General features: G+C 34.5%; 1 protein-coding gene across 2 annotated transcripts; it reads right to left on the bottom strand.

Annotated features, from left to right (window-relative positions):
- Nucleotides 1-7,784: 7,784 nt before the first annotated feature.
- On the bottom strand, nt 7,785-10,222 carry LOC107874747 (nudix hydrolase 18, mitochondrial). 2 transcript variants are annotated; one of them, XM_016721498.2, is made up of 5 exons: nt 10,033-10,222; nt 9,289-9,322; nt 9,080-9,169; nt 8,814-8,942; nt 7,785-8,506 (listed from the first exon to the last, which is right to left on the bottom strand). In XM_016721498.2, the coding sequence occupies exons 1-5, from the start codon at nt 10,110-10,112 to the stop codon at nt 8,123-8,125; spliced, it is 717 nt and encodes a 238-aa protein (XP_016576984.1). In that variant the 5' UTR covers nt 10,113-10,222; the 3' UTR covers nt 7,785-8,122. The 2 variants fall into 2 exon arrangements, with proteins under 2 accessions (XP_016576984.1, XP_016576983.1); XM_016721497.2 differs by having other exon boundaries at nt 9,289-9,397; nt 10,033-10,221.
- Between the last annotated feature and the right edge of the window lie 15,282 nt (nt 10,223-25,504).

The following is a 25,504-nucleotide window of genomic DNA, read 5'->3' as shown; positions in this document are numbered from 1 at the left end:
AAATATCGAAGTGATAGAAATTATAAAAATAAATTAGAATGTTATACATGTGGTAGCATAGACCATCTAGCTAACGTATGTCCTAAGAGAAACAATAATAGAACTAGAAACTCTCAACTAATAGAAGATTTCCATGAGACTTTATTAAATGTAGACGAATACATGTCAGATACAGAAAGTATATACTCAATAATAAGCATTGACATAAATGATAAAGATAATCCAAAATCTGATTCTTCCGACTCAGACGAGGATAACTTAGTTAATGAGCTAGGGCAAGAGATAGAGGATTTAGACTTAAACAACCTAATAATTAATAATTTAATGAATATTAATCAAGAATGTATACATGAATTCCAAAGAAACAAAGGTTTAGATAGTAATAGATGTCGTATCTGTAATTGGTATCCAAGTAAAGACAACAAAGCTAAATGTAAAAAATGTTAGTTAGAAGCATGTATAAATTGTATAGAGAACACTCTAAAAATTAAAGTAGAGTCAGAAATAAATAACGGACAAAAATATACGAACAATCAAATCTTAAACCTAAGGGTGTCTACTCTAGAAATCCGATTAAATGATCTAGAACAAAGATTAACCATTCTAGAAAAAGGAAAAACAAAAGTCACCATAGAAGAGACGGATACACAAGAAGCAGTACATTTAGAAAAGTTAGAAGCAGAACTTATGAATTTAGAAGATAATAGCACTGGTCTAATATGCAACGAAGATAAAGAATTCTCCACGATAAAAGTATTAGTAAAAATTAAAATAAAAGACGTAGAAATAGAAACGCTAGCATTAATAGATCCAGGATGTACTAGCTGTTTAATCAATAAAGAAATAGTACCAAAACACTTATTAAAAATACTTGACAGACCTATAATGGTCACTCAAATGGATGGGTCGCACAATATCTATAATTATTACATAGAAAAAGCACAAATAAGCTTTTTAAATACATGCAATAAATTCTATAACCCAGTTTACAATGTTAATAAAATATTAGCAAGAGATTTAAATATAGGATCAGATTTTGTTATCGGACTAAGATTTTGTATACGGAATAAAGAAGGATGTCTCTTAACAAGAGATGGAATAATGCTTTTTAAAGATTTAACTTATACACCAGTACAAACAGTAACATTGCCTACAGTATTTAGAAAACTAAATACAAATAAAAAGAAATCGCTTCCAGAACCATGTTGCGACGATTGCCAAAATAATCAATGCAGCAACCTGCTAAAAGAAAATCTGGAAGAAATTAGAAACTATACTCTGCTCAATGCAGAAGGACAAGAATGCTTAATGAATATAGAAAAAGAATATACCCTAATAAGTATAGAAACTCAGTTTTATAATTTTAGAAAAGGAATAGATAAAATAGGAATAATAAACAATCCAAAAGATTTAAAAAATATAATATCTATATTAGACGAAATGGAGATAATAGGAGAAAGACCATTAGCCCATTGGGAAGCCAATGAAATAATGTGTAAATTAGATATAATTAATTTAGAATATATGATAAAAACAGCACCTATAGAAGCAAATAATGAAGATACTAAAGAATTTGATATACAGATAAAGGAACTCTTACAATTAGGAGTAATAAGAAGATCCACCTCTAAACATAGATCAGCAGCTTTTATGGTAAGAAATCATAGTGAAGTAGTAAGAGGTAAAGCTCGTATGGTAATTAATTACAAAAGATTAAATGATAATACTAGAACAGATGCTTACAAACTACCAGATAAAAGTGAGTTAATCAATAGAATTCAAAATAAAAAGTTTATAGTAAATTCGACTGTAAGTCAGGCTACTGGCAAGTCAAAATGCACCCAGATAGCATAGAATGGACAGCATTCACTTGTCCAAGCGGACATTTTGAATAGTTAGTTATGCCATTTGGACTAAAAACGGCTCCGCCCATTTTTCAACGAAAAATGGATAACATATTTGGAGAATATAAACATTTTATATTAGTATATGTAGATGATATTTTGGTATTTAGTCAAAATATGCAAGAACATTTAGGACACTTACAAATCATCTTTAGACTATTTGTTAAACATGGCATAATAATAAGTAAAAAGAAGATGGAGTTATGCAAGACTTATATTAATTTCCTAGGAATAACTCTGGGAAATGGAAAAGTAAAACTACAACCACACATAGCAAAGAAAGTACTAGAAATGCCAGATAAATTAAAAACAACAAAAGATTTACAAAAATTCTTAGGATTAGTAAATTATGCACGAAATTTTATTCAAGATTTAGGAAAAATAGCCGAACCATTATATGCAAAAACAGGTAGTAAAGGACAAAAAAAATTTTAATGTAGAAGATGTTAAATTAGTCCAAAAAATAAAGGAAAAAGTCAAAAATATCCCAGACCTAAAAATTCCATTAGAATCAGACTATTTAATTATTCAAACAGATGGAAGTGACTTAGGATGGGGAGCTATCTTAAAAGCAAGACCTAATAAATACAGTAATAAAAATGAAGAACAAATATGTGGATATCAAAGTGGCGCATATAAAGAAAAAGGAAACATGAGCGCCATAGACTTAGAAGTATTAACTATCATATATGGTTTAAATGCTTTCAAACTATATATATTAAATAAAGAAGAAATTTTAGTTAGAACTGTGAAGCTATAGTTAAATTTCATCAAAAAATAAATGACAAAACTAGTAGTAGAAGAAGATGGTTAAATTTTACAGATACCAAATCTGTTTATAAAAATATAGTATTCGAACATATAAAAGGAACAGAGAACAACTTAGCTGACCAGTTAAGTAGACTACAATTGGGAATAAATAAATAAATTTAATTTCATTCATTTGTTTTCAGCATGAGACCAACAGGACAACCTCCTGCAGACAAAGGCAAAGGTGTAGCTTCTTCTTCAGAGTCTTACCACCAGACAATGTTAGGTAACTTAAATTTTAGACCATTAGAATCCTTAGAGACAATGGAAAGAATTCATTTCGGACCATTTAATTTAATTGCATACCCAGAAAGCAACATATCCTTTAGAGTAAGACCAGATTACATTTTAGACAGACCCCAAAGGTGTTTAGTAGATAACCTCTGGATTTCTTATAATAGACAAAACCGTAATCATTTCATGGCATCTATGAATGCTTTATGCCATTACATGGCAGAAAAAAGTAGACCTCGTTTTAAATATTATGTAGTCATTCATGAAAAAACTAACGGAATTTTCCAAACATGGTTAGAAGTATTAGACTCCATACAAGGTTTCAAAGCCCCTCTTTTTAAAGGTTTTAATGATTTTACTGAAGCCACTAATCATGCTAGAGGCTATTTAGGACCAAATTATTATATATCTCCTTCCCTTAGACAAAATCCAGATCAGATATCCCAGTATAATTTGCAAAAAGAGACTGGAAAAATTATTTTTTGCAACCATTGTTCTTCTATGAAGGAAAACTTCAAGACGCTAAATGCCCAAAAGGAGTCTCTCCTCATGGAAAACACTAGACTGATTAAACAAATACAAATATTAGAAACAAAACTCAGACAGCAGACTCCATTTAGCAAAACAGATGCACAAACCTAGACTCCAGCTCAGAGTTCTACATCTCCTCAAAAAATGGATGAGAAGGGTGTGCATTTCCCAATAAATGCTCAGAAATCCACTATATCGGATGTTGGTATAGCTAGTCCGGTTCAAACGGTGACCGGTAAAGACAAATCAAATCCGTTAATGGTTGTCACTTTGCCAAAAAGTGAGGATGAAGGATGTTCTTCATCAAAAGCTAAATTAACTAAATCTGGACATAGGACTTTAAAGAAGACTTTAATATCTAAGAGAAAAAATGAGACAATAGAGACAATAATTAAACAGACTCTAGACAGATTCTTCAGCAACCAGACACAAGATAAATACATGGATGAACAACCAGACGAACAGCCCACTAATTTAGATAGAGCTGTGCCAGAGATAAATACTACGGATAATAATTCTGCTAGATCAGACGAAGAAGATAATAGTGCACAATTCCAGGATGCTCAGGATCCATATGAAGACGACGACTCAGGCATGAGCTTCGACTCCATAGCCCTGCACAACTTGGATACGTAAAGATAATCTACAGTTTTCACAGTTTGTATTATTAGTTAGCATGGTCAAGTGGGGATGCCCACTTTATGTCTTGTAATAGTCAGAGTCAGAGTGCTTCCTTTATCACTACTTTCCAAAAGAAAGAAAAACTGTTGAAGCACGCGTCAAAATAAGTTTGAAAGAAAATTAATAACGCATGTGACGATGGGGCCCAAAGAGTACCCGACTTGCATTATTAAAGTTTTCTTTCTTATCCCTTATCTAAAAGTGTCGGCCAATTGTCCTAAGGCCACGTAGTAGTTTTTAGAACCACTCCTTTATGTACATTTTGCCTATAAAAGGCGCACATGTTGTAATAGGAAGCCAGAATGAAATCAACCAACTTCCAAACCTATTTGAAATGTTAAAATCCTTCCTTCCTAAACACTTATCCAAGCCAGTCTAGCCAGTCTTTCTTGTGTAAACTTTGTATCATTGTGATTTCAATAAAAGCTCCAAGTTTTCTATTCGATCTTTAGGGGGTTCCCGAAAGGGAAACCTCTCTCCTAGTTACTTCATGTAAGTTCTTATTTACATATTTTTCCCATAAAAATATTTATATTCATGTTCTTACATCTATATTTTAAATTATTTTACGTAGTTTTTGTAAATCATGTAAATTTAAGTATCTATAAAATTTTTACCCTTAGTATATGGTTAGCCTCTTAATTTCTTAATATCAACGATGGATTAACCTGTAAATTCCTAGGAATTCTGGCCTTGTTAGTCCAAAAGGTCTGCAAAATAGACAAGGGACGAGTGTTAGCTGCCAGATAAAAATTTTTTGGGGTGTGGTTAAAGAAGTACGATGTTAAGAACATAGATTAAGAGAAAGAGATGAACAGGGTAAAGTAAAAAAAAAAAAAAAAAACTGGGGAAAATATAAACTATAAGAATGATAAACATGAAGAAGCAATAGGAAAGAGGGAGTACTGAGTAGGTTTTTACAAAACTGATGTATTAAATCAATCATTATTCACTGTTTTTATCTGTTTTTACAAGTCTTTTACCAAGTTTATTAAATATACATCAAATTCATTGAAATATACAACTATTCATTGAAATATACAATATATATATATATATACTTTAAGTAAAAGATCTCTCTATATTTCTATTCAAAATTTCCTTCATGACGTACTTGAAGAATAAGTCAGCACATGTATCCCATCAACTTGCTCATATTATCAATCCTAAGCTCAATAGTCGATACATGAGGAAGGTTGACATAACTAAAATTTGTTAAAATAAAGGAGATATACATAATAACAGCTAATATATCATCTATATTCCAGATCAGAAAATGAATATAAAATTATAATTTTTGCTACAATTTTTTAAGATGATTAATTAATGCTTATTATATAGTTTCACTTTTTATTACTTGAAAAATTATTAATTAATGCTTATTATCTGATTGTATAAATATTTTTCCATCATCAATATAGATAACTTAATAACAATTTCTCATAGTATAATGATTTTTCTTGACTAATTTTCCTTCTTTTATTTTCTCTACTTTTCATGGTTGATCAAAAGCCATCGTCAATAATTTGTGAATAAAAGTACATTGTCACATGCATATTATAACTGCAGAAGGGAAGTGGTATTCTATATGTCTGTCCAAAAATAGGAATAAGTCACTCTAATTCTTTTAGCATTTTTCCTTCTGAAATATAAAACTGATATTTATAAAGAACCCTAAGCTGCATGGGTACATCCAGACAAGACTACTCAATACTCATACGTACCCTTTTTCACTTTCCATCCCTCAGTATTTTAACTTTTAGGGGGCGTATGATTCGAAAACATGTTATATTAGATTAGTTATGTTGCGATTAGCTATTTTTGTAGAGTTTTTTATTGATTATTGTATTAAAAGATAGAAGAAGAAAAAAGTTGATGTGACCTCAGTGGTTGTCGTTTTCATTGTTTTTATTTCGGAATAACTAATTCTAGTACTATTATTCCATCATTTATCAAAAATGTAGGTATTACTAATTCTGATATGATTTATCTCAACATAAGTAATCAACAAGGAATAAGTCAATACTAAAATATTTTTCAAGGATTATTTATGCTTGTCCAGCATACCAACCGACCCCCAAAAAGAACAAAAAAAATAAATAAGAAGGGAGAATTAATTATGCATACCCATTTCAAAGAATTTCATAAAAAAACAAGTTTTTGCTAACTTCACAGAGACACTATATTGTGGTTGCATTAGAGGAATCCATATATAGTAAAAACTTATCCGCACTTAATTACTTAAGGTTAAGAGACATTTTCTTAGGTGTTTGTTTTATTAAGACAAAATTTGACAACATTATTACAAGTTAGTTTGTGCAATCGAGTGTTATGTTAAGCACAAGAAATCCAACTTATTGACTTCTTCTGAAAGAAAGAAAAGATAATGCATGGAAGTGTGTCTTACTTATCAACTAAAGATAGGTGGATACAACAAAGCAAATAGTACTAACCAACAAGATTTAATATAATATTTTTTTTGTGAAGTAGTAAAGGTTTTTAGTTCCAAAAATATATACATTAGTGCTCCACCTATTTCATATTATTTGTCATGTTTTCTTATCGAAACTCAATTATTTATAATATAATTTTTTTTTGAAGTTATCATTCATTTATTCTTAAATGTCTCACTTAATTAACATAATGTTTAAGAGTAGATTTAGAATTTAAAAAAAAAAAAGGTACTACTACAACGAATTACTATATATTTGGAACAGAAAGAAATACTACTGTTCTGATAAGCACTATATTATGTGACACGAAAAGGATAAATGATTAATTAGGTAGTAATGGGTCAGGTGGTGCTAACGGAAACTACTAATCTTGTGATATTAACTTCATAAATTCACCTCCTTGTAATCATCATATTGTTACTTTAATTTGTCTTAATGTTGTCGTGAGATGAAATTTTCTTCACCTTATTATTACTATTATTATTTTCTAATTTAACTATATATCTATAGCAGGAAATTACTGAACATGAAAGTGAAACTGTAGAACAGTGTTTCACTTGTCATGCAGGCGCTCAATTATGAGTGATATATATAGCTGTTGTTTTAGAGTCGACATAATATTATAAAAAGAAAGCAAATACAAAGAAGAATACTCCCTCCGTTTAAAAAGAATGAACTAATTTGACTCGGTGGTCCTAAATTAAAGTAATATCAAATTTACCAAAATGTCCTTTGATCTTGTGGTCTCAAGCATGTCACGTGGAAAGTTAAAATTAAAATTTTGCAAAAAAAAAAAAGGAAAGGATCATTTTTTTTAAACAGATTAAAAATAAAAGTAAGTAATTCTTTTTTTAAACAAACGAAGTAAGTAATTTTATTCTTTATATGACTGAGACTAGAGATTTTGCATAAGCACTCTGATCTGAAACCCAATGTAGCTTTCTGGATATCTAGGTTGTTAGTCAACTGATCCGTTACAATTGCAAGTCGTGTCCGCTGCGGGCGTTGACAACGTCCTCCTTTGATAATCTGGGAAAATTAAAGGATTTTGATTATAAAACTTGGGATCTTAAACGTGCCATAACATTTGTCTGAATATAAAAGTTTCTCCTTAAGAGTAAAATGAGAAGTGTAATCACTCTTTTCCAAATAGAAAAGGAAAGTATGTATATAAACTGAAATGGAGATAGTATATATATTATTTGAGTCTCTACAATATAGTCATTATATATTGGTCAAGGAGTATTTACAACAAGCAACAAAAGTAAGACCATTATAGCCTTAATTAAGTCCCTAAGTAATTACATTTAACACATACTTTCATATATGGTCTTCATTCCTGGTTGCTGGCACCCTGAGAACTCTCAGAATTTAGTCCTTCAGGTTTGAACTAAGCACACATATGCCAAAAACGAGTATATATATATAAAGTTATAGAGATAAATTCTAAATTCTGAATCCGTCACTTTTGCTTCCTAAGCTTGTTGATGGCTCTCCTTCCTTTCGTTGCTAGCTATGAGCGATAATGCTTATTCTTGTATCCTCATTGAACATTGGTGTAGTACTAGCTATATGGCTTATTCCCAATTCTTCACTGAACAATGTCCCATTGAACATCGAATCGGCTACAAAGATTGGATTGATGCTTGGTTCTTCACAAGTCAAAGGATTAGCTTCAACGTTATCCATTCTTGGTTCTTCAATATTGTACATTTGGTTAGGTACTGGAGTAGTATCAATATTTGACATTGCCTCAATTGACAATTCATTGAAAGGGTATAATAATGTCTGAGGCTTTTCTTTGTTTCTCTTAGCAAGCTTTGAAGCAAAGACGTCCAAAGCTTCCTTCATCCATGGATGCCAACATACTTCCCTAGCTTCGTTAAATTTCATCTGCAAATATTTAACCGAACATTCTTTTATCTTCCACTAGCATAGATACAGACTTAACTCTGCCACCACCACTTAGACAAAATAAGTTTTAGTGAGCCGAGTTACCGTCTTATTGATATTAATAATACAATGATTCTTAAACGGAGGCAGATCCAACATTTAGGCATAGTGAACCACATGGTCAAAATTATATGTTTAGAATATGCTTTTATAGAGTTAAAAGTTTTGAATCTGCCTTTGATCAATGTAATTAGAGATTCGAGATCAAAGGGATGATAATAGCAAATTATCAATATCCAAAACAAACCCATAAACGTTGACGGGCAGATTTCTCCGGCCATTCATCTAATTCCTGAGTGACATACAATGGCAGCATGTGTCCCTCATGAAATGTGCCTTGGCTTTTGCTCTTGAAATTCCAGGTACCTAAATAATCCTGCAATATCCAACCACAAATAGCAAAAAATGACTATGTCACATCTTTAATTAATTGAGATCGATTACATGAATCATTCTAAAACAGAAATGCTATTGGAATTTCATTCTATAAAAATTCAAGTTTCATCGACATACTTGAACTTCAACATCGCCAAGAACACCAGCTTCCTCGAAGGTTTCGCGTAAAGCTGCATCTATTAAGGACTCATCAATTTCCCAACCACCCTGTAATTTCATTGCAAAACCAATAATGTCAAGATACACTGAGGGAGGATGAAAACAATAATCCAATTAGCAAAATCAATAGGAAAAAAATATGATAGACTTGTACAAGATATATGTACCTTTGGGAACATCAATCTTGGACTCTTCTGTGAACTGATCAATAAAAACTCCAAATCATCAATATTGGAACCTGACTGGTAACTATTTCTGTATCTATATGGAATGCATCTGCAACACCAAAAATTAATATAGAAAAAAAAAAAGCACATAGCTAGTTCTTAGGAAAAGACATTGTAAGGGCCATTTCCGGGGTGACGCTTTTCTAACATGATTATTTTCATTTTCAGGATCTCAAATCCCAAAACCTTATATTACATCACAACTCATGTTCATAGTTCTTACGATTCATTTGATTCAAAAATAATTTTCCTAAAATTATAACAAGAATTACAATCCTGGGATTATAATCAGGTAAATAATCATACCTAATATATGGAGTAAATAATCAAACACATGATGATATATTTAATGTCAAATTTATAACGAAATAACCTACTTAATCTCTCCAACACAAATTACCCTAAAGTCCGTGTTGCTCGGACGCTTCAAAAATATCAACAAATACATGTTAAATTCTTCGAAAGTAGTGTGCTTTAAGAGAATTCGGCACCAACGAGACATAAAAAGTGATGAGTCGTTTGCACAACATAGCATAAAACTACTCCCTGTATTTATATCAAAATTAAATAATCATCAAGAAGAAAGAAATTTAATGGAAAACATGCAGCCACACGTGAAATTTTTTAGTTTTTTTATTCAAATATTGAACATAAATTACTAACAAGAATGAAAAGATAACGCACCCAACAACTTGACGACAACCTTCATTATATCTCTGTAAGTCTCTTCCTATACGGGAGGACATAGAAAATGTCTTCAACATTTTTAAAATCGATGAAGTAAATAAAAATCAAACTAGAGTTTTCTTCATAAAAAAAAATGGAATGGAAGATAATTCAAGTATATGTAGGATTATTATAATTTGGCAGTTATAGAGAGAGAAATTAAGAAGCAACGGTTTGTGAATTGTCAACTGCCTAAATATGAAAAATGTTAGCTATTTTCTTATATCTTCTCCTTTAATTCCTGGGAATGTTTTGCTATTATTTTTTGGATTCACTCTTTATTAAATAAAAAGATAAATAAGACAAATAAATAAATTATAAAGGAAAATAATTATGACGTGGTCAATTCGTTTGGTAAATAGATAAGGATAAAAATTCAAAGTGTAAGAATAATTTTATCTCACGGCTGATTTGAGGTATAGTTAATTTCGAAATTATTTTATCACACTAAAATTATATTAAAATAGTGAACATTATCAAATAACTTAATATCACGAGATGTATTTGCTTATCTATGCGTACCAAACAACATTGATTTTGTATTCACGAGTAAGATGAGATAAAATAAATTAGATTATGTCCCAATAAAGAGAGGAAAAACAATTAAATAAAGAAGGGCGATCCTAATTGCAAAACTAGTCTCAAAAAGGAGGTGAGATTTTCGCCAATAATTCTTTCTTGGTTATTTATTTAATAAATAGTCCTTTAAAAAAAAAAAATGTAGATCTTTTGAATTACAATCTAACTATCTGTTTTGAGCAATGAGAACGTAAAAATTCAATCTAAATTTTATAAATTATGTCAAGTGTTATATGTCCGTAAAATTAAGCAATAGATGAGTAGACATTATGCGTAAGCCAAAAATATTTGAAAGGGTAAATTTTCTAGAGTTATAGATGCACAAGTTATTATGATGGGAATAAAAACTAAATTATGATCTAAAAAGGGGACATTAGCATAAATCAGCCCATTTATCATAATACTAATGGGAAATAGCCTTGTGGCCGTATGTATAAAATGAACGGGTGTATGTCAATATAAGGTTTGTAAATTGTTTATCTTAACATATCTTGAATTTTTGATTTATGAGCTTTGACATATTTCAAATTTCTATGCTAAATTCGTTATTGATTTTAGACCACTAATTTAGTCGACTACCTTTGGCATCATATTGTCCATTTGAAGAGTTCCTTTTTTTTCCTTCCTTCTTTTGGCCTAAAAGCAAGTTTATAAACCTTACTTTGCAGCAACAATAACCAAAAATAAATACGTATTTAGTATAACTTAATACTATTCATCACATATCCACTATCTAGACCAACAAACAAGTCAACAATAAACCAATGACACTGCTCCTCACAAGTCACAAGCCCCCATCATAGAGAATAAACGAATGGTTTCTTTTGTAATATTATTATAGAGAATAAACGAATGATTTCTTTTGTAATATTCTACGATAAGAATAAAAAAATAGTAAAAGCTCAATGTTGCTTTCGTTTGAATTGAGAACCCTCAAAGTCCTCGATCAAGAAGGTGATTTGTGTTGAGTCATGGTCCAAAATAAAAATTAAGGAAACTATTAAGATTCTCCTAGACGACTGATGAAATTTTTTTTTTTTATTTTGCTGAATGAAGTTAAAGAAATTTGAAGTAGACGGTCGTGAAGAGGTGATGGGATTACAAAAATTAAATCCTCACTAATAATATGAAAATTCAGATAACCTACCAACTATAGAAAACTGACAAAAAAAAATAAAATTCTATTTTCTTGAATGAGTTTATCAAAGTTGCGTGACGTACTTTTGAACAGCAACACTTCTTATGCAATCTGAATTTGCGTGCACAGGATAAGCCACTTCTCCGGTTAATGTGTTTGACTAATCAAGCAAATAAACGTAGTCACTTTCAATAAGTATCACTTTCATCTGCACATGGTGTTCATCGACCTGGAAAAGGCGTACGATAAAGTCCCCAGGGAAGTGCTTTGGAGATGCTTGGAGGTGAGTGGAGTACCGCAGGCATATATCAGTGTAATTAAGGATATGTATGAGGGAGCGAAAACCCAGGTGAGGACGGCGGGAGGAGACTCAGAGCATTTCACTGTCCTGACAGGATTGCATCAGGGATCTACTCTTAGTCCCTTTTTGTTTGCGTTAGTAATGGATGTGTTGACGCGGCGTATTCAAGGGGAGGTGCCGTGGTGTATGCTTTTTGCAGACGATGTAGTCCTGATAGATGAGACTCGAGGGGGTGTGAATGACAAATTAGAGTTGTGGAGGCAAACTCTGGAGTCTAAAGGGTTCAGGGTGAGCAGAACCAAGACAGAGTATGTGGAATGTAAGTTTAATGACGTGAGGCGGGAGAATGAGGTAGGAGTGACGCTAGAAGCACAGGAGGTAGGGAAGAGGGATAAGTTCAAGTATCTCGGGTCCGTGATCCAGAGTAACGGTGAGATTGACGAAGATGTCTCGCACCGTATTGGGGCGGGATGGATGAAGTGGAAACTCGCATCGGGGGTGTTGTGTGATAAGAAGGTGCCGCCCAAGCTTAAAGGCAAATTCTATAGGGTGGTAGTCCGTCCGGCCTTACTGTATGGAGCGGAGTGTTGGCCAGTTAAGAACTCCCACATCCAAAAAATGAAGGTGGCAGAAATGCGGATGTTGCGCTGGATGTGTGGACTGACCCGAGGGGATAGAGTTCGGAATGAGACTATCCGGGAGAAGGTTGGTGTGACTTCAGTGGAGTGTAAGATGCGGGAAGCACGATTGAGATGGTTCGGACACGTGAAGAGGAGGGGCATGGATGCCCCGGTCCGTAGGTGTGAGAGGCTAGCGTTGGATGGTTTTAGACGGGGAAGGGGTAGACCGAAGAAGTACTGGGGTGAGGTGATTAGGCGGGACATGGAACAGTTACAGCTCACCGAGGACATGACCCTAGATAGGAAGGTCTGGAAGATGCGAATTACGGCAGAGGATTAGGGCCAGTTCGGGTCGCTAGTGTAGGGAATTAATTGGTGGGGGTGTATTCCTGTTATGATTCCGTATTCAGTGTTTCGTGTTCCGTGTTCCATGTTTATTACGAATCTGTGTGCTTTCCTCTGCTTTATATTCCTGCATTCCTGCTTTACTCTGTTCTATATTCCTTATGGGTGCCGTATCTATGTTATGTCATCTGCTTCTGTGCTGTACTATGTGTTTGTGTGATATCTCGTGACTTGAGCCGGGGGTCTTTCGGAAACAGCCTTTCTACTTCATCAGAGGTAGAGGTATGGACTGCGTACATCTTACCCCCCCAAACCCCACTAAGTGGGAATACACTAGGTTTGTTGTTGTTGTTGTTGTATTTTTCAATTTAAATTAGACCTTCGACAGTAAGGTGAAAATTTTAATTGACCAACTAAATTACTAAGCTTTTTCAATAATAATAAAAAAGATTTACACAATAAATTTAATTTTTGTCTGACCATCTGGGGTCTGACCAATATAGTAATCGAAAACAAAGTAACTATTAGAATTTATTTGACATGTTTAATTTTTTTCATATTTGATTGATCAAAAATTTTATAGAATATTTTCTTTATGAAAATAATTTTCTTTAAAATGAGGAAACAATTTTCGTAGTTAATGTAAAGAGATATTCTATATTGATTATATGTCCTCACCATTCCTAAGAAACTTTATGCTCACCCCAACATCCATTGCCACCCACCCCACACTCATACATTCACTTCCACAAACGCTTTTAGAATAACATTTTTGTTTACGTACTTCATAAAAAAAAAACATCTCACTTATTTTTTTAAAACAAAAAATATTTTTCTCCCGAACGAACACACCATTAAACTACATTACTAGTATAAAAATTATTTATTTTGTGTCCATGTCTGTACATGTATAGAACATAAAAACATTGGAGAAGAATTGTATGCATGATTAAGCAAAGAAATTCAGTTTTATTTGTGGATAATATAAAACATTGGCCATAACTAAATTTAATTGATTCTGACATGTTACTCTCGTTGGGATCCTAAATAGTGGCTAACACATGCTTTACTAATATTGAGAATTTGCCTACTCCGTCAATATCAATTTGTTGTGGCACTTTACTCATATTGAGATTTAAAGAAATTATCGTCACTTTTAATATGTGTTAAGTATTTTGAATTATTGATTATTGTGATTTATAGTATTTTTTAATAATTTTTTTAAAAAAATATTATGTTCATTGTTAGACTCTTGAAATTTAAAATTGTGTCACATAAATTGAGACGGAGAAAATAATAATTATTCAAGTTTTCAAAAATATAATTAATAATTATTTACTTCATTATAATTTGTGTGTATGATTTTTTACTTGACACAAAATTAGAAAATAAAAAATAATTAAATCTTTTGTTTTTATATTAGAAGTATATAAAATGTACCAAAAATTTTGTGAGTTTAAGTATGTCATGTACAAAAATAAAATTAAAGAGTGAGAAAAGAAACAAAAACACATTCTTTTTAATAAACTTAAAAAATATAAGCAAATAATTAAAAAAAAAAACCAAAAAAATAATAATTATTAGGCTCGTGACTTGCAAAGGCTATCCTGACTAGTTTTGTACATCAGAAAAAGTTATTTTTTAGAATATATATGTGCATGTTTGCGCATATCTATAATCTTGAATATTTTTTATCAAAATTTCTTGACTTCATCACTTCAGTTATAGATGGTAAAATTAACCCATAAAATTGTAATATCGATCTAAACTCGTTTAAGTTTGGATTGATTATTAATCCGCTTATTATTAACTCATTTCATTTCAACTCAATCCAAGTTTCATTGTAGCCAAATTTGATTCAAAATAAATTTTCTCAAAGCAAAAAGATTTTTCTTATTGGGTAATATGTAGTCATAATACAGAAAAAACAATAATTTATAAAACAGTATAAAAGTATTAAAAATAAATAAAAAAATAATTGCAAAATCTTAACAATAATTAGATGGCCAATTTTAGCTGAACTCATTACAATAAAGTAACTTTTCAATAAAGTAATCTTTTGATGGATCAATAATTCTCTTATTTATATATTTTATCTTATTTTAATTTAATTAATTTAAATTCAACTCAACCTGTTGATTTGACAACAAAATTGTAATCATGTCGATCATTAAAATGTATGCATATTTCACATGCTCCATGCATTACTAAAAAAAATATTTTTGCGACCAAAAAAAACGATCACACTGTGTGATCTAAAAAAAAAGACCACATGTGGTTGCTTTTATATTTTAAATTGTAAAATAATAATTTCAATAGTTTTCTTAAAATTTTATATTAAATATAATATTTTTTTAAAACTAAAAGAGACCACCCGCTTTTAGATTAAAACAATATTATGCAAAATCGATCATTTGTGATCGTTTTTAGATTAAAAAAATAATTACAAAGAAATGACCACAAGTGGTCAGTTTTAGACCTTAAAAAAACTGAAAAAGCGACCACGTATGGTCGCTTTTCTTTAAAAAATTAAATTTAAAATATGTTTTAAAAAAACAACCACGTGTGATCTCTTTTTGATTAAACAAATAATTAAAAAAATATTTATAAAATCGACCACTTGTAGTCGCTCTATGATTAACAAAAAGAAAGAAAACATTTTGAAAAAAGATCACATGTGGTCGCTTTTCTTTAAAAATTAAATTGAAAATATTATCATTTTATGATTAAAAAAGGAAAAAAAATATTTTGGAGTAGCGACCAACTGTGGTCGCTTTCATTTAAAAATTAAATTAATAAATTTTATAAAAGTATGTATGCAATACGTTGCATTACAGGGTAATATACTCTTGTATGTGATGTATATACTATGTAGAACCTGATAGTTGATAAAGTGTGTGTGTGTATCTATGTGTGTGTATCATGTAGTAGTGATGCACGAAGTACGTAGTCAAAAGCTAACTAATGTATTCAATTATATATTAAATAGGCTGATGTCATACAATCGATCGATCGAGGGAATAATATTTCGTTTAATTTATAATAACTTAAGATAAACTAACTGATAATTTACCTGAGTATATATGAAATACATTGTATGACAGAGTAATGTATTTTGAAGATGATAATTAATCGAATATATGTATATACGTATATATCGTGTAGTGATGTACGTAGTAATCAAAAGTTAGTTAACTGATCTATATATCCAAGTACTCTTACTAATACATTGATTCACACCATTGAGAAAATACTACTCGTGTTAATGTATACCAAGGGTATACTGTTGAAGTTGTAATAACGTAAGCTAATTAATCGATAATTCATCTGATTAATACTTTGTATTACGCGGTATATAATATTGTATTTAAAATCTAATTAACCAAAAATTTATCATAATTTACGAAATGCAGTGATATTATTACACGATTTAGGAAATATATTACTCATGTTAATATAATGATAAAATAACTAATTATCCTATTTATATAAACACTACATTAAATTATTTAGATGTTATTATAAATATTATACAATTTATTAAATTTTTTATTTTTAAATAAAAATCGACCGCAAGTGACCTTTTTTGAATAATTATTTTTTAAAAAATAAATCGACTACTCGTGATCGATTTTTTCAAAAATTCTGTAATATCCGACCCAGTCCACAATGACCCGACCAAACTCATTGTAACACCTCGATTCGCTGAACCGGAATGCTACACGGTGCTCATGACCCCGAGGGACCACAAGCTAACCCATGACTGATATCTGTACCTGTATACTGCAAATCATGATATAATAATGCAAAATACATAGAACTATAAGGCCATAAGGTTCAACTGAATACAATCATGTGGGTGAAAATACCCAAAACAACTCAATCTGAACATAAATCTAAAAGCCTCTAAACTGTCTGAATAAGGAGTTGAAGTAACATGTCTCCAACTAACTCCATAAAACTGAACTGAAGAAATAAATAAATGAATTAAATCATATTGTCCTCGAATCGATGAGGACTCACTGTATCTCTGCGACTGGAATGCTACCGCTACTGCTGGGCTGGAGCTCGTGGCTCGGAACCTATGGTGTAACATGAAAAGAAAGCACCATAGCGCAAATGCGTCAGTACAACTGGAGTACTGAGTATACGAGGAAGGTAGGCTGAACATAAAGGGTTTCATGCATGAACAACACTGATTGACTAATATGAATGTGGGAGTGCAAACACACATATATAGAAACTACGACTGTGAATACGTGATAGCATGACCTGTAAGCTAATACATGGTTTACTGATAACTGTCGTGACTGATACTGAAACTGATAACATGGACGACTGTATCTGACAGTCCTGTATATACTGAAATCTGAAGAACGCCCTGAGTTCTTTTACTGAGACTGATACTGAAACTGTGGAAAGTAGTGTTTACCGATATGCCCCATGTATGCCGTTATGGCTAAGCTGGGGTCCCATCTCTGCCCTGACTGGAGGGGTGTCAATACTGTGCCACGGGTAAGGACAACCTGTGAGTGACCCTTATCTGGCGGGTACTCAATGAGAACGGTGGGAACCCTAAACTGACGGGTTAAGCCACCTCATCAACCCTAATCTGACGGGTTAAGATGTCTCAACCTACGCTGGCTACGTAGTTCTGAAATACAAGGATGACTACTAAGAATCACACCCTGAACTGGCGGGTGAGTTTCCATCCTTGGGTTCACTCGGTGCTAACCTCTACTCCTATTTGGAGGGACTGAACATGAATAACTGACTGTGCATGACTTAATCTTACTGAATTCTGTTGACTGGCGGAATGTTACTAATATTTGACAACTGACTAAGATCATGAGGTTTTCGTGAGTCACATGACTGACTGAAGTCTATGGAATCATAGCTTGAGTTCGGATATCGTGAAACATGACATGGCTCTAGGCACATAACTATAGTTTTCAGGAACAAGTACCCCCAGGACTCGATGGAAGGAAACTGACACACATGACTGACTTGATCATAAGAGTAAAGTCCATAATTTATAATATCATAAATAGGGATCTCATACTAAGCATGGTTATCAACAATGTATTGCATGGAAATGATTTCATATCACATGGAAGTACTTGCACAAATCTTAATATCATGTTCATTATATAATCATGTTGGCAACACATGCCAATAGCATGGAAGTTCATGTGGATTGCATGGTTATCATACAATTTGTTCATAAGCAGGATTTGCAAGTAAACATAGCATAATCTCATAAGAATAGTTCATGAATATTCCAACAACATTACAATGCACATTATCAACATAGAAGTCATTGGAACGTAAGGGCATATCATGAATCCTTCACTTAGTCACAATTTAGCTACATTGCATGATTTCTAGTTTCTTAGGCATTTTATCAAACACCTTACATGCACATCTTAAGCATAGGTGAAATCATCAAATTATACATCATGAACAACCAAATTTACATGTTTCCAACTCATATGATAGCATGAATTTATAAAAACATATAAAGATTCCATCTTGGGAATCACCCAATATCAACAACATGATCATCAACACCCAACAATATAGAAATCATACTTTATAATGAAAAAAAGGGTTTTTGAGCTTTATGGATAAAAGGAATGCATAAATCAACTCACGCATACTATTATATAGCAAAACAAACAAGCATCAACATGGGTATGATCATATCACCACTATCAACCAAGCTTTTGTATTTTAAAGATTGATTCTTGAACTCCACGGACGAAAGGAATTCGTGGATGAACACTAGGCATACCTTAGAAGGAAGATTCTTGATGATTGATGGAGGAATTTCCTTGAAATTGGATCTTCAAGCTTAATTATGCAAGCTTAGTTGTTTTTCTCCTTTAGTGCTCTTGGATGATGAGCTTTGAGATGAAAATAGGTTTGTAATATGTTTAGAAGCCATATATTTCGTAGGGTTAAGTTTAGGGACGTGTAAGAAATATTTAAAGACTTAAGTACATTTAAAATAACCCAAAATGGAGTGTTTTGACACCTGGAATTGCCTTAGGCGGGGCCCAAGTGATCGCCCATGCTTGGGTTGGGCTGCGCCTAACCAATCGCCTATGCTTGGGTTAGGCGGCGCCTAACCAATCGCCTATGCTTATTGTCTCTCACCAAAATGGGCATAAATTTTCGCTCGGGTATTGGATTAAGGTGAAATTGGTATCGTTGGAAAGCTAATTTTATTCTCTACAATTTGGTGGGACTAAATCAGCCAAACTACCACATTAACATCGAGTTATAATCGTTCAAAGATGACCCTTGCAAAATCGAACACTAAAACTTGATGGATTCAAAAACTCTTAGCTTGTATTACCTTAAGTGACTTATATGAACATGCTTAATGCATCATAAGCTATCCTATCATTAGGATATTCATGGTAAGTTATGTACTTAAGTACGAATCACAGAATAAGAGATTTCATACGTAGGAATACTTATTCACTTCCTAGCTTAGAAACATGCGGGGTATTACAATATTTCTCCCTTGGGAACATTCATCCTCGAATGAGAATTTACTGAGAAGGGATACAAGACAATAGAACCTGAACTGAATATGAAGAACTGAAACTTGATCTCATGACTAACATGCTAAACATACTGAACTCGTGCATATCTGATGTATGGGCAACTGACACATGAATGCATGACTGAGTATGAAATGGTTAATAGGTACCAAGTATATACTGGAAACATGAACGTGAACTGAATAAGATTAAGGAGAACTGTTACCTTGAGCTTGATTTGAATTGGCGGGGAAGAGGTGAGGATACTTGGTATACATATCTGCTTCTGCTTCCCAAGTAGCTCCCTCATGAGACTGATTTCGCCAAAGAACCTTGACTAAAGGGACTTCTTTGTTCCTCAATCTACGAGTCTGATAATCTAAGATTTTGACTGGAATCTCTTCATAGGAGAGGCTGTTCTGAATGTCGATGCTATGAATAGGGACAACAACTGCTGGGTCACCTATGCACTTCTTTAGCAAAGAGACATGGAAGACTGGATGGACTGAGGCTAGATCTGAAGACAACTCAAACTCATAAGCTACCTTGCCGAAGCGACAAAGAATTCTGAAGGGGCCAACATACCGGAGACTGAGTTTCTCTTTCTTGCTGAACCTCTTCACTCCCTTCATGAAAGAGATCTTAAAATAGACATAGTCATTGACCTCGAACTCGAGATCCTTTCTACGAATATCTGCATAGGATTTCTGTCGGCTCTGAGCAGCCCGGAGTCTCTCTCTGATCAACTGAACTTTCTCTAAGGCGTCAAATACTAAGTCGGGACTATGACTAAGGCCTCACTAACTTCGAACCAACCAATCGGAGATTTACATCTTCTACCATAGAGAGCTTCAAATGAAGCCATCTGAATACTAGAATGATAGCTATTGTTGTATGCAAACTCAATCAAAGGCAATTGGTCGTCCCAACTTTCCTTGAAGTCAATTGCACACGCCCTTAGCATATCTTCAATAGTCTGAATGGTCCTCTCTACTTGACCATCTGTCTGAAGATGAAACGCTGTGCTGAGATGGACTTGGGTACCGAGACCCTTTTGGAATGCTTTCCAAAAGTGAGAAGTGAACTGGACACCTCTGTCTGAGGTGATAGATAGTAGAACACCGTGTAATCTGACTAACTCCCTGATATAGAGTTTGGCATAGTCCTTAGCGGAATAAGAAGTACGAACAGAAAGAAAATAAGCTCACTTAGTCATTCTATCTATAATAACCCAGACTGAATCATGCTGATAATGAGTTCTAGGCAAACTTGTCACGAAGTCTATGTTAACTTCTTCCCACTTCCAAGTAGGAATAGTGAACTCTTGCATGGAACCACTAGGTTTTTGATGCTCTATCTTAACCTACTGACATGTGAGCATTTAGCCATAAACTCTGCAACATCTCTCTTCATCCCACTCCACCAATAGATCTCCCGCATATCGCGATACATCTTAATAGCCCTTGGATGAATAGAGTATCGCGCACCATGCACTTCTGCAAGAATTCGCTGCCTCAATTCATCTACTCCTGGAACACATAGACGACCCTGACAACGAAGAACACCATCTCCTCCTTGGGAGAAAACCTCAACTTCCTGATTCTGAACTGACTCCTTGAGCTTGACAAGGCTAGGATCCCTGTCTTGTTTCTCTTTCACCTCAGAAACTAGAGATGACTCTAAACTACTATGAACACATACACCACCCTCTAAAGAATCAACTAAGCGAACGCCTAGTCTGGTAATATGATGGATCTCCTGAGCCATCTTTTTCTTACTATCCTAAATGTGAGAAATACTACCCATGGAGAGTCGACTGAGAGCGTCGGCCACAACATTGTCCTTGCCCGGATGATAAAGAACACTCATGTCGTAATCCTTCAAGAGCTCTAACCACCTTCTCTGGCGAAGATTGAGATCTTTCTGGGAAAAGACATACTGGAGGCTTTTATGGTTTGTGAAGACATCTACATGAACTCCATAGAGATAATGCCTCCAAATCTTCAAGGCAAAAACTACCACTGCTAACTTAAGATCATGAGTAGGATAATTCTTCTCATGTGGCTTTAACTGTCTGGAGGCGTAGGCTATGGCCTTACCATGCTGCATGAGGGCACAACCTAAAACCACTCTGGATGCATCACAATAGACCACAAAACCATCTGAACCATTTAGAATAGCTAGAACTAGAGCGGAGATGAGTCGAGACTTCAACTCTTGAAAGCTGTTCTCGTATGAATCTGACCACTGAAACTTAATTTTCTTCTGAGTCAATCTGTACATGGGAGATGCAATAAAAGAAAATCCCTCGACAAACCATCTGTAATAGCCAGCCAAACCCAAGAAACTCCTAATATCTGATGGAGATACGAGTCTGGGCCAGTTTCTTACTGCCTCAGTTTTCTGAGGATCTACTCTAATTCCATCACCGAAAAAAATATGGCCAAGGAATGCTACTGATCTTAGCCAAAATTTGCACTTGCTGAACTTAGTAAATAACTGGTGATCCTTGAGAGTCTGAAGAACAATCCTGAGATGGTCTGTATGATCACGCTCTGTGCGAGAATAGACCAGAATATGACAAACATGTACAAGTACTGCTTGAACACATGGTTTATCAAATCCATAAAAGTTGCAGGGGCATTGGTAAGACCAAATGACATGACTAAAAATTTGAAGTGACCATACCGAGTATGGAAAGCTGTTTTCGAAATGTCACATTCTCTAACTCTGAGCTGATGATAGCCTGATCTGAGGTCTATCTTGGAGAAGTAACTAGCACCCTGAAGTTGGTCGAATAGATCATTAATCCTGGGGAGAGGATATCTGTTCTTGACCGTGACTTTGTTGAGTTGACGGTAATCAATACACGCCCTGAGAGAATCATCTTTCTTGTGCACGAATACTACTGGAGCACCCCATGGGGAAACGCTGGGTCTGATGAATCCCTTATCTAAGAGATCCTTTAATTGATCTTTCAGTTCTTTGAGTTCTTCTAGTGCCATTCTATATGGCGGAATAAAAATAGGTTGAGTATCCAGACTTCAGCTAATGCCTGGAAGATCTTCGAAAAAGACATCTGAGTATTCATTAACAACAGGGACTGTTTTGAGGCTGGGATATTCAGAACTGGAATCTTTAACATGCACGAGATGATACCAACACCCTTTAGAAATCATTTTTCTTGCCCGAAGGTAGGAAACAAGTTGACCCCTGAACGCGGAAATGCTACCCTTCCACTCTAGGACGGGCTCATTTGAGAACTGAAACTGAACTATCCCGTTTCTACAGTAGACTGTGGCATAGCATGAATGAGGCCAATCCATGCCGAGAATGACATCAAAATTAGTCATCTCTAACTCCACTAAATCTGTTGACGTGGATTTCTAAGATATCATGATCGGGCAGTTCGTGTATACCCGTCGAGCTATAATGGTTTTACCCACTGGGGTAGAGACTGAGAAGCGCTCTACTAGGACTTCGGGACTGATTCCAAAATCACCTGCTATGTATGGAGTAACAAAAGACAAAGATGCACCTGGGTCTAGCAAAGCATAAACATGAACATGGAAAATCTGTAATGTACCAGTAACGACATCAGGAGAATTTTCCTGATCCTGTCGGGACTGAAGAGCATAGAGTCTGTTTGGGCATTGCCCACTGGTAGCACTGGAAATGACACCCTGCTGGTTTGGGCGACTGGACTGAGCTGTACAATAATTTTGCTGAACCTGAAAACTTGATTGCAGACACTCCCTAATCCTGTGGCCAGGCTTACCACAACCAAAACAGACATCACTACCGACTCTGCAAATGCTCTTGTGGTTCTTACCACAAGTCTGACAAAGGGGATTTATTCAGGCACTGCTAACACTGCCCTAAGATTTAGAGCCTGGCGCTTTATTTCTATTGCCGTCTCTGAACTTCGGCACTAGAATGCTGGCAGAGGAAGGAGCTCGAATGGCTGACTTGGAGTGAAACTATGAACGGTTTCCTCCACCTGACTTGGGGTGAGCAAAGTTGAAATTACCTGACCTTGCTCTCTTGTTCTGCCTCTTCCTAGTCTTAAACTTCTACTCTTCTACTTGCTGGGCATCGGTCATGAGTCTAGCTAAGGTCATATCACCGATCAGCATCGCATATCTACACTCATTTACCACGTTATCATTGACCCCTGACACGAACTTGCTCATCTTAGCTCGATTGTCTGCAATCCCATGAGGAGCATACCTGGCTAGCTGAGTAAACCTGAGAGAATACTCCCTAACCGTCATATTCCCCTGCCTGAGGTTGATAAACTCAAGAACTTTGGCTTCCCTCAGTTCTTGGGGAAAGAATCTGTCTAAGAAGGTTGTGACAAATTCCTCCCACTCGATAAGGCCTGAATCATCTAACCTGTCAGACTTTCACTGTTTGTATCAATCCTGAGCAACATCCTATAACTGGTAGGCAGCTAACTCAGCACTCTCAATAGAAGTAACACCCATGATGTCAATGACCTTTTGGACTTGGTCAATAAACTCCTGAGGGTCCTCATCAGACTTAGGCTCATGGAAAGATGGAGGGTTCATCCGGGTGAAGTCCCGAATCCTAGCTACTTTGGGAGTGGCCACTGGATTGGCCAAAATAACTGGTAGCCGTTCATTCTGTGCAGCCATGGACTGAGCAAGTGTGGTAAATACGGCTCTAAACTCCGTATGGGAAACATGTTCGCCCAAAGAATCTTCGGGCCGAAGAGCTAGCTGGTTTCTTCTCTTTGGGGCCACGGTCTGGAATAAAAGAATAATAGATTAGACTGAGAGTTTAACTTGTGATTATGCTCACTAGCATGACATGAATAATGAAGAAAGGGGACTGTTCCTAAAACATCTTATAACTTTCCGTACATAAATGTGGCGCGCAACACACCCATATACAAGACGCTACTAGATGCGGCTTTCAGACTTCCTAGGACTCTATTGAACCTTAGGCTCTGATACCAAGTTTGTAATACCTCGATTCGCTGAACCGAAATATTACACGGTGCTCATGACTCCGAGGGACCACAAGCTAACCCATGATTGATATCTGTACCTGTATACTGCCAATCATGATATAATAATGCGGAATACATAGAACTGTAAGGCCATAAGGTTCAACTGAATACAATCATACGGGTGAAAATACCCAAAACAACTCAATTTGAACGTAAATCTGAACAAAAATCTGAAAACGTCTAAATTGTCTGAATAAAGAGTTGAAGGAACATGTCTCCAACTAACTTCGTAAAACTGAACTGAAGAAATAAATAAATGAATTAAATCATATTGTCCTCGAATCAATGAGGACTCACTGTGTCTTTGCGACTGGAATGCTACCGCTACTGCTGGGCTGTAGCTTGTGGCTCGAAACCTATGGTGTAACATGAAAAGAAAGCACCATAACGCAAATGCGTCAGTACAACTGGAGTACTGAGTATACGAGAAAGGTAGGCTGAGCATAAAGGGTTTCATACATGAACAACACTGACTGACTAATATGAATGTGGGAGTGCAAACACACATATATAAAAACTAGAACCATGAATACGTGATAGCATGACCTGTAAGCTAATACATGGTTTACTGATAACTGTCATGACTGATACTGAAACTGATAACATGGACGACTGTATCTGACAGTCCTGTAGATACTGAAATCTGAAGAACACCCAGAGTTCTTTTACTGAAACTGATACTGAAACTGTGGGAAGTAGTGTTTAATCGACATGCCCCATGTATACCGTTATGGCTAAGCTAGGGTCCAATCTCTGCCCCGATTAAAGGGGTGTCAATACCGTGCCACGGGTAAGGACAGCCTGTGAGTGACCCTTATCTGGTGGGTACTCAATGAGAATGGTGGGAACCCTAAACTGACG

This window comes from Capsicum annuum, chromosome 6 (genome assembly GCF_002878395.1).
Source record: "Capsicum annuum cultivar UCD-10X-F1 chromosome 6, UCD10Xv1.1, whole genome shotgun sequence".
NCBI classification, from domain to species: Eukaryota; Viridiplantae; Streptophyta; class Magnoliopsida; order Solanales; family Solanaceae; genus Capsicum; species Capsicum annuum.
The sequence above is the reverse complement of the archived record's forward strand: the minus strand, read 5'-3'. Positions and strand labels throughout refer to the sequence as shown.